This window comes from Schistocerca cancellata, chromosome 1 (genome assembly GCF_023864275.1).
Source record: "Schistocerca cancellata isolate TAMUIC-IGC-003103 chromosome 1, iqSchCanc2.1, whole genome shotgun sequence".
NCBI lineage: Eukaryota > Metazoa > Arthropoda > Insecta > Orthoptera > Acrididae > Schistocerca > Schistocerca cancellata.
The window spans coordinates 75,507,642-75,518,648 of NC_064626.1; the positions used below are offsets into that span (position 1 = coordinate 75,507,642).

Sequence of the window (11,007 nt, forward strand, 5' to 3'; positions counted from 1 at the left end):
TTTTTTTTTTTGTGTGTGTGTGTGAAAATGAAACACTAATTTTGAATTGAAAAGTAAGTACATTTTATTCAAAGTACTGACCATTGCTTCCTATACATTTTGACCACCTTTCTGGCAATTTGTGGACACCACACCAATAGAAATGTTTGTCTTTTGAAGCAAACCAGACACCCAATTTTCGACTTCTTCGTAGGAATTGAAGTGTTCCTCGGCCAATGTGTGTCCCATTGATGAAAACAAATGGTAGTCGGAAGGGGCCAAGTTTGGTGAATATGGCAGGTGGGGTAGCAGCTCCCATCCAAGTGTTTTGATTGTATCCTGAACCAGCAGGTGCATTGTCTTGTAAAAAAATTACTTTGCCATGTCTTCTGGCCCATACTGGTCTTTTTTCGATAAATGCATAGTTCAAATTGATCATTTGTTGTCTGTAGCGATTAGTATTCAGTTTCACCGGGTTTTAGAAGCTCTTGATACACCACACATTTCTGATCCCACCAAACACAGAGCATTGTCTTCTTGTCGAATTGATCTGGTTTTGCAGTCGATGCTGATGGTTGTCCCGGATTAACCCACGATTTTTTCCATTTAGGATTCTTAAAATAAATCCATTTTTCATCGCCAGTAACAATTCGATACAAAATTGATTTTCTTTCATGTCTTTGAAGCAAAATTTGACAAATGGTTTTTCGGTTTTCCATCTGTCTTTCATTCAACTCATGTGGCACCCATTTTCCACACTTTTGGATCTTTCCCATAGCTTTCAAACAGTCAGAAATTGTTTGTTGTGCAACATTTAGCATTGCTGCCATTTGCTTCTGACTCAAAGTATCATCTTCATCCAATATTGCTTGCAATTCAGCGTCTTCGAACTTTTTTGGTGGTCTTCCGTGTTCTTCATTTCTTACATCAAAATCATTATTTCTGAACTGATGAAACCATCTTTTGCATGTTGCTTCTGATAGAGCATGATCACCATGTGCCTCAACAAGCATTCGATGCGACTCTGCAGCAATTTTTTTCAAATGAAAACAAAAAATTAATGCTTTCCACAAATCATCACTTTCTGGTACAAAATTCGACATTGTTAACACCATAAAAACACATGATTTTGTTTGTTCCAGGACTTGATGTATACTAAATATCTTTGACAGACGTCATACCAACGAAACAAAAAAAAAATTAAGGGCCGTTCACACAAATGTTCCCTATCGACACATTTGTATCTTAACGCTCATTTGATACCGGTACATCTGGTACATTAAAGACCAGGATAATACTGAGTGACAGGTGGTGTGCTCCGAAGTCGTTTTTTGGAGGGATCAGCAGTACCAGGATTGGATGTGATGGCCTGGGAAATCTGCTTTTGATCTAGGCTGGTGGGGTAATTACATCCAGTGAATTCTGAGGTGAGAATGGTAGTGTATTGCTGTAGAGAGTCTGCATCCAAACAATTATGTTGCAGTGTGCATTTTCTGGTATGACTTTCTCTTTCTCTTTGGCCAGTCTTTAAAACTTTCTCTCTCTACATGTCTTTCCCTATAGATCTTTTTTTTCTTTTCCAATCATTTTTTTCATATCAAATATACCACTTTTCTTGTGAAAAATTCTCACACACTCAATACCTCTTGTTAACCATTGTCTGTTCTCACAATTTTTGTACAAATTTTTCTGAGTTTTCAGAAGTTTTTCCTTGTTTTTCTTCCATTTTTCTATCTTTTTCCACTCTCTGCTCCTCTTTTTTGCCACTGCCACCATTTCTAACACTCTAAACTGTACTGTCACATATTGTATTCATTCTTTTTGGAAATAGTGCAAATGTGTATCAAAACTATGGTCCCATATGCTGTTTCTTGAAAACTGCTTCACCTTTGAGCTGCTCCCAAAGGCCTAACATTGAAAGTCCTACTCCACCATGGTCTTTAACAGTTTCAAATACAGATAACTCTCGCACTTACCCTGATTACCTGTGACCTATATGCCTCATCTGCCAGTTTCCACTCCACCAGACGTCTCTCCTCTTACAAAATCCTGCAGTTATCTGCCCCTCATGTTTCCTTGGGGGTATTATCCACCAAGCCAATTTCAGACACAACAGCATGCCAGACTGCACCTGTAAAAGCTATCCTGCCTTCTCCTAAACTACCTCAACAGTGGTGTTTCCTGTAGTGTCCCTCTTCAGCTCCCTGAACAGCCACTCCATCAACCACCATTCCTTTCCTACAAATTGAACTTGCCCAACCTCCTTAACATCTCACCGCCTTCACCACTGCCTCCCAGACCAATAACAACTCATAATCACAAGAACCAGTCACAACAGTACAGTCTTCTCAGCCTCTTGTCTGAACCACTCTCCCCTCCTGAATTATCTGTATTATCCAAGGGTCTCACTATCAGCCGTAAACCTGCCTTTAATCGTGTTGCTTGTGTGGAGGACCTACTTTCTTTCACCCGTAAAGTCAACTGGAAATAACACTTTCAAACCCTGCCTTAAGCAGTTTGACCACAATCTCAACTTCATCCACAACCACTATCTCAAAATCATCCCTTACAAACCTTTCAAGAGTTCCTCACATACTGTCCTCTGCAGAACTCCAGGCCTTTGTTCCCAAAAAGCTGATGACTTCATCCTTGTCCTCCCAGGAGACAAAGGATTACGACTATGGTACTCAACTGACAGGAGTATGTTAGTGAAGGTCTAAACCAGTTGTCTTGACACCTCTACATACAGCATCTGCCATCAAGATCCCATCCTTGTGATTAAAACTGACCCACAATCCCTCCTTAAAACCTCAGGCCCCTCACACTCTATAGAACTTCTTACAACCCCAAACCAAGCACCCTCGCCTTTTACCTTCTTCCTAAGATCCACAAACTCAATAACCCTGGTTGTCCAGTAGTTTTGGGCTTCAACGGAAGACAGCAAAACGAAAGATGAAATTTTAAATTTAGCATTTGAGAAATCTTTCACGCAGGAGGATCGTACAAACGTACAGCCGTCTGAGTCTCGTACAGATTCCCATATAGAGGACATAGTGATAGACATCCCTGGGGTTGTGAAGCAGCTGAATGGGTTGAAAATTAATAAATCCCCACGTCCTGATGGGATTCCAATTCGGTTTTACAGAGAGTACTGCATTGGCTCCTTACTTAGCTTGCATTTATCGCAAATCTCTTGCCCAACGTAAAGTCCCGAGCGACTGGAAAAAAGCGCAGGTGACGCCTGTATATAAGAAGGGTAGAAGGACGGATCCTCAAAATTACAGACCAATATCCTTAACATCGGTTTGTTGTAGGATTCTTGAACATATTCTCAGTTCGAATATAATGAATTTCCTTGAGACAGAGAAATTGCTGTCCGTGCATCAGCACGGCTTTAGAAAGCATCGCTCCTGCGAAACGCTACTCGCCCTTTTTTCACGTGATATCTTGCGAACCATGGATGAAGGGTATCAGACGGATGTCATATTCCTTGACTTCCGGAAAGCGTTTGACTTGGTGCCCCACTGCAGACTCGTAACTAAGGTACGAGCATATGGGATCGGTTCCCAAATATGTGAGTGGCTCGAAGACTTCTTAAGTAATAGAACCCAGTACATTGTCCTCGATGGTGAGTGTTCATCGGAGGTGAGAGTATCATCTGGAGTGCCCCAGGGAAGTGTGGTAGGTCTGCTGTTGTTTTCTATCTACACGAATGGTATTTTGGGTAGGGTGTATAGCAATGCGCGGCTGTTTGCTGATGATGCTGTGGTGTACAGGAAGGTGTCGTCATTGAGTGACTGTAGGAGGATACAAGATGACGTGGACAGGATTTGTGATTGGTGTAAAGAATGGCAGCTAACTCTATAAATATAGATAAATGTAAATTGATGCAGATGAATAGGAAAAAGAATCCCGCAATGTTTGAATACTCCATTAGTAGTGTAGCGCTTGAGACAGTCGCGTCGATTAAATATTTGGGCGTAACATTGCAGAGCGATATGAGTGGGACAAGCATGTAATGGCAGTTGTGGGGAAGGCGGATAGTCGTCTTTCAGTTCATTGGTAGAATTTTGGGAAGATGTGGTTCATCTGTAAAGGAGATCGCTTATAAAACACTAATATGACCTATTCTTGAGTACTTCTCGAGCATTTGGGATCCCTATCAGGTCAGATTGAGGGAGGTCATAGAAGCAATTCAGAGGCGGACTGCTAGATTTGTTACTGGTAGGTTTGATCATCAAGCGAGTATTACGGAAATGCTTCAGGAACTCGGGTGGGAGTCTCTGGAGGAAAGGAGGCATTCTTTTCATGAATTGCTACTGAGGAAATTTAGAGAACCAGCATTTGAGGCTGACTGCTTTACAATTTTACTGCCGCCAACTTGTATTTTGCGGAAAGGCCACAATGATAAAGAGAGATTAGGGCTCATACAGAGGCATATAGGCAGTCATTTTCCCTGGTTCTGTTTGGGAGTAGAACAGAGAGAGAAGATGCTAGTTGTGGTAGCCTCCGCCAAGCACCATATGGTGGATTGCGGAGTATGTATGTAGATGTAGATAGAACCAATCAAACTTATATCTGCCTTAGTCGGTCAGTATCTGCTTCCCAAAGTACGAAGACTTCCCTCCTATATTAAAGACACCAACCATTTCCTAGATTGTCTGAAATCCTTGCTCGTCCCACTCCCACAACACACCTTGCTTGCCATCATTGATGCCACCTCTGTCTATTCCAGTATCCTCCACATACATGGGCTGTCTGCTGCTGAACATTTACTCAGTCAGTGTCCATCTGATTCCAAACACATGACCTCTTCCCCCTCATCTTAATCAACTTTATACTTACCAACTACTACTGTATATCTCCTTTGAGTGGCAGACATACAGACAGATCAGGGGTATGGCCATTGGAACCAGGATGACTCCTTCCCGTTGTGTTGTTGTGCTCTTCAGTCCAGAGACTGGTTTGACGCAGCTCTCCATGCTACTCTATCCTGTGCAAGTTTCTTCATCTCCCAGTACCTACTGCAACCTACATCCTTCTGAATGTGCTTAGTGTATTCATCTCTTGGTCTCCCTCTATGATTTTTACCCTCAACACTTCACTCCAATACTAAATTGGTGATACCTTGATGCCTCAGAACGTGTCCTATCAACCAATCCCTTCTTCTAGTCAAGTTGTGCCATCAGTTCCTCTTCTCGCCAATTCTGTTCAGTACTTCCTCTTTAGTTACGTGATCTACCCATCTAATCTTCAGCATTCTTCTTCGAAAGTTTCTATTCTCTTCTTGTCTAAACTATTTATTGTCCATGCTTCACTTCCATACATGGCTACACTCCATACAAATACTTGCATAAAAGACTTTCTGATACTTAAATGTATACTTGATGTTAACAAATTTCTTCAGAAATGCTTTCCTTGCCATTGCTAGTTTAAATTTTATATCCTCTGTACTTTGACCATCATTAGTTATTTTGCTCCCCAAATAGCAAAAATACTCATACTACTTTAAGTGTCTCATTTCTTAATCTAATTCCCTCAACATCACCCGATTTAATTAGACAACATTCCATTATCCTTGTTTTGCTTTCAAGACACTGTCCATTGTGTTCAACTGCTCCTTCACATGCCAACATTTTCATGGGTTGCTTGGAGGGGGCTTTCTGGGACCCATAATCCTTCAGCCCTTGGTTTGAGTTAGACACATTGATGACATCTTTGCCATATGGATTCATGGTGAGGCTGAACTGTTAATGAATTTTAATTCAATGAATTTTGAATTTCTAAATACCTTCTCCCATCTAAATTTCACATGGTCCTATTTTGAATCCCATGCCACTTTCCTTGATGTTGATCTCATCTTCATCGAAGGCCAGATACACACTTCTGTCAGTGTTACACCTACTAACAAACGACAGTACTTAAACTTTGGCAGTTGCCATCCTTTCCAAGTCAAATGTTCCCTCCCATAGAGCCTTCGGATTTGAGGCAAATATATTTCTTTGGATGCAGACTCTTTACAGCAATACACTACCATTCTTGCCTCAGCCTTCACTGGATGTAATCCCCACCAGCCTAGTTCAGAAACAGATTTCCCAAGCCATCACATCCAATCCTGGTATTGCTGATCCATCCAAAAACGTTTCGGAGCACACCACTTATCACACAGTATTATCCTGGTCTTGAATGTATTAACCGGCTACTTCGACAAGGCCACGACTTCCTAAAATCATGCCCTGAAATGAGATCCATTCTGCTTGAGTTTTTGCCCACCACATGTAGAACAGCTTTTCGTTGCCCTCTCAATCTCCGCAATATCCTTATCAGATCCTGTGCTCTTTCTGCACCCATCTCCCTACCCTATGGCTCCTACCTCTGTGACCGCCCACTGAGTGACTTGGCCCTATACACCCTGCTACCGCCACCTATACCAGCCCTGTAACTGTCAAATACTATCAAAGGGAAAGCCATCTATGAATTGACACATCATATACCAGCTGTTACATAAGCACTGTTTGACATTTTACATCGGCATGACTACCACTAAGCTGTCAGTTAGGATGAAAGGGCATAGCCAGAGGGTGTATACAGGCAGCACACAATATCCTGTGCTCTACAACTGGAGAGTTGGGACCTTGATGCCTGATTCAAAACCTGTGCCATCTGGATTCTTCCCCCAGACACCACTTCTCAGAACTCTGCAGGTGGGAACAAGTGCTATGACATACCGTATTTACTCGAATCTAAGCCGCACCTGAAAAATGAGACTCGAAATAAAGGAAAAAATAATTCCCGAATCTAAGCCGCACCTGAAATTTGAGACTCGAAATTCAAGGGGAGAGAAAAGTTTTAGGCCGCACCTCCAAATCGAAACAAAGTTGGTCCATTGCAATATGAGACACAATTTAGGTCGAATGAAAGACGATACAGCTACAGTAGTTTGGTTCGAGTCGTAGGATTAGCAGTTAAGCTTTACCAGGTAGCCATTGCTATGCGTCAGGCGCTCCGTCCGTATTTATGCGGGTACCCTTCCTTTTTCACATGCTTCGTCTGGTTTGAATCGATTGCTTATTTTGCTTTGATCTGATAATTGCTGTTTTCTTTGTTTAGGTGTTTACGTCACTCTAAGCTGAAAATGCATTACTGTACTGCGTCATGCATTGTTTGTCGCATTCTGATAGTGCGTGTTTACGGCCTGTTGCCGCCCGCGGCATGGCTTGCTTTTGTGCGCGCTATCGCCGCTTACAATTTAAAAAAACAAAAAGGAGAGGAATCGTCTCATTAGCGAAACAATGGCAAGAGACTGCTATTTGTTGTTACTTACACTGCTGCTTTCTTTGATAATGATCAACAAGAACCAAATAATAGACTGCGTATGATGTTCTGAAGGAGAGTTAGGCGAAAATTTTTCTCCATTTGAAAATCTTTGTGGCCGCTTCTTTAGTACATCAAATTCTGCACAAAAATTAGTCATCTTAGATTTAAAAATCTAGTCAGTTGCCTTCGTTTCTGACTGTATCACTATTAGGCATAAGAATAATACGAATATAAACACGACATGACACGTATATTCTTCCGCGTTTGCTGTTGTCTCACTCTAGTTTCATAGTTTATTAGGCAGACAGGATTTAAATGAGATAGCAGCAAACACGAAAGAATACATGGCAAAATGTTTATATTAGTATTATTCTTATGGTGAAGAGAATGCTGCATGTGATTCACATTTCATCAGGCTCCTATTAGCAACAGTCTTGCCAGTCGGATTTTCGTAGTACATTGAAATTCTGCTAAATTCGAAGATGAACAATACGGAATTTGTATTTACTTCGTTGGATAATGTATGTAAATGCAGTGGTCGAAACTTGCGGCGGAGAAAGAAAAGCTCGTCTTCCACCTTTAAAAAAAAAAAAAAAAAAATTATTTACTGACTCAGAGGTTTTGTCGCCAGTATTTATCTCTGTGCCTACGAAGTAAGCCTGTGTAGCGCTGCATATATTCGACGGCAGAAGTTAGTTGTGGAGGCACCTACCAACATTTTTCAGAACTTCCGCTTGCTTTGCACTCAATTCTTTCTTCAGAGTAGATACTCCTTTCTTCATTCCATTTAAGTTTTCTACATCTTTAATTTTCTGACCTGTCTATTTTTCTCCTCCTCCCTCTCACCTCTTACATACAGTGCTTTTTCACTCTTATTAACTTGTTCACACTGTTTCAGCAGTACTCTGTCTTACATATCACCCTGTCTTCCACCTTTAAGCCACCAGGTTTTCAAATCTCTTCTGGTGCAGCCCCCAACAATAAGTCTTTCCTTCTCATCCTGCCTGGTAAGTCTCCACTGACCCAGAGTTTGGGTGACTTTTACAAACTCTATCCCTATTCCTACACCTCTCCAATTCTTTTCCCTTCCCCTTCAACCCTTCTGCTGGAAGGAGGAGCCACTGGCTCTGAAAGCTTGCATACGTAAAATCTTTTCTTTAAATATGTGTGTGTGTGTTCTCCTGCTGCTGCTGCTCGGTGAGTAGATTTTTTATCTATCCAATTACATTATATTGTCAAAAATTAAATATCTTGTGTGTTGTTCAAGGAATTCTGCAGAGACTTGCCTTTACACCTCTATTGTTCCTTTGCAGCCTTCACTCTTTCATCTCTCAAAGTCATCCATTTGCCACCTATTGTATTCCTTTCCCCTCCTTTTCAGTTGTTGCCCAATGCTCCCTCTGAAACTCTCAACAATCTTTATTTCTTTAAATTTATCCTGGTCCTATCTCGTCAATTTCCTATCTTTCTGAAATTTCTCAGGCTTTATTTGCTGTTCATAAACAACAAATAATGGTCAGTCCATATCTGCTCTTGGAAATACTATGCTGTATAAAATCTGGTTTCAGACTTGTACCATTATGTAACCTATCTGAAACATTGCATTTTGTCCAGATTTCTTCCACATTTTTATGTGTACAGATAAGAGAATTCCTCCCACCCCTCCCTTCCCTCCCCATCTTTCTTTTTCGTCTAAAGGCAGCCACTCATTGTGTGATGTTTCCTATTAAAACAAAAAAAATGTGATTGACACCAATGTAGACTGCAAATAAATATTGCACTACCTCTTGATTCTTTCAGTATTACAGTTTTGGTGCATATGAATGGGTGTGTGCTCTGACAAGAATGTCTGTTCACCACTTTTTCTTTCTATTGCAAAGGAAAATGTCTTAGATTTGTTGCTGACCACAGATGAAATTGTCAGACTGTCAGATTAACTTAATATCTTTCACATTCAACACCACCATTAAAATCCGTGTATATCTTGTTTTACATAAAACATTAAAGCTTTCAGACAAAATCCTTCAGCAGTAGAAAACGTACACGAAATGGGCGCGAGCGTGCGCGCGCGCACACACACACACACACACACACACACACACACACACACACACACACAGCCTCTGTCTCGGGGCACTTTGCCTAGCTGTGACTGTCTGTCTGAGCAGAAGTTTGCTAAGATGAGTGATGGGATAGGAGGCACCAAGAGGCATGCTCTATACACGTCTTCTATCATACCAATTCCCCTTCTCACTTCTCCCTTCCCCCAGCACAGGCTCTAGACACTGGACCTAGCAGATCGGTGCCCACCAATTCCGTGCATACTTTGCAGGTAGCACTAGCATCTCCCCCCCCCCCCCCTCCTCTCCCCCCTCACCCCTCGCCCTTGCCAGATCATGTTGCCTCCTTATACCCACTACCCATCCCAGCAGATTGCAGTTGCAAGTCAGGCTCTGTAGACAGTGGCTTTGCAAAAATATTGAAGCTTTCAGACAGTCTTTGTCATTGTGCCTGTCTGTGACTTGGCACCACCTGTGTATGGTGTTTAGCAATCTATCCTATTAATATTGTAGTTATTTCAGCCTGGAATTTCCTTGTTTGATACATGAAATGGTCCAAAAGAAACGTGAGTCTCTAGAATAATCATGTTGTCTTAACGTATCATAAATGCATTGTTTTTGTTTCAGATGCCCAATGATATGTCTGCTCAAAATGAAAAACTGCATAATAAAATGAATGCTGTGATAGAAGAGACAATGGCTACAGGAGCACAAAAATCAGTTAAATCGGATGATACCAAAAAGGATGAATGATTAAACTTTGTAAATTTAGGTCAGTGTGTTAGTTGTCAGCCTATTTGTGGACCTGGGGATATGCTGTATTATTCTCTGTGGCTCTGCTGGATACATGACGATTGTATAGAAATGTTGTTGATTTAAGAGTCTATGTATGAAATTGATTGTTAAATTTGTAAAAGATGCAGTCTGTAGATGTGTGGTAACATTTTACCTTCACAATAATTCTGTAAAAATGCATGTTAGTGAAAAAGCATGTGTAAGAGTTAATCATGAAGTACAATGTACTGGTTATTCGTGGTGTGCATATATATCACTGAGATTTGAGTTGTAAAATGTACTGTGAATAGGTACAAAAAGAACTCACAAAGTGTTAATAAATATTATTGTTTTCAATTTGTAGGTTTATTATTTTAGTGGCAATGCCAATACTTGGTGCTGAACATTTTTTTTCCTCTTTCTCACTGTTGACAGTAACATTCACTCCGTATTAAGTTTGTATTATTCATGTACCTTTTTTAACTAGAAGCTGGATTCTTTAACCATGTACAGGACTAAATTTTGTAAAGAAAAATTTTAAGATTAGTGTGAATGGGCGTCTTAATGTATGCTGCTATTCAGTAAACAGGAAGTTGGAGTTGACAATATAAACAGTGTACTGTTAAGGGGCTGTCCCCTGAAAATGCTGACAGTAAGTGCAGTACATAATCAGTTTTCATTGCTAGTGTAGTAAAATTTCCCGTCATTGTCATTTCTTTTCTGGAGTCTCACTTACAAATTGGATGATTATATAACAGGCACAATACATATATTGCTGTGTGGTATTACATAATGATAGTAGTGTTAGTGTTACGCAGTTCAGCATCTAAGTCTACATCTACACTCTGCAAACCACCATGAGGTGCATGGCTGAGGG

General features: G+C 40.8%; 1 protein-coding gene across 1 annotated transcript in view; it reads left to right on the forward strand.

Moving 5' to 3' along the window:
• Nucleotides 1–10,487, forward strand: part of LOC126165380 (transmembrane protein 120 homolog) — a 74,536-nt gene extending 64,049 nt beyond the window's left edge. The window contains exon 8 of the mRNA XM_049920314.1: nucleotides 9,984–10,487. Within this exon, the coding sequence (XP_049776271.1) occupies nucleotides 9,984–10,109 (126 nt within the window). The 3' untranslated portion in view covers nucleotides 10,110–10,487. The remainder of the gene's footprint in view (nucleotides 1–9,983) is intronic.
• Nucleotides 10,488–11,007: the final 520 nt, after the last annotated feature.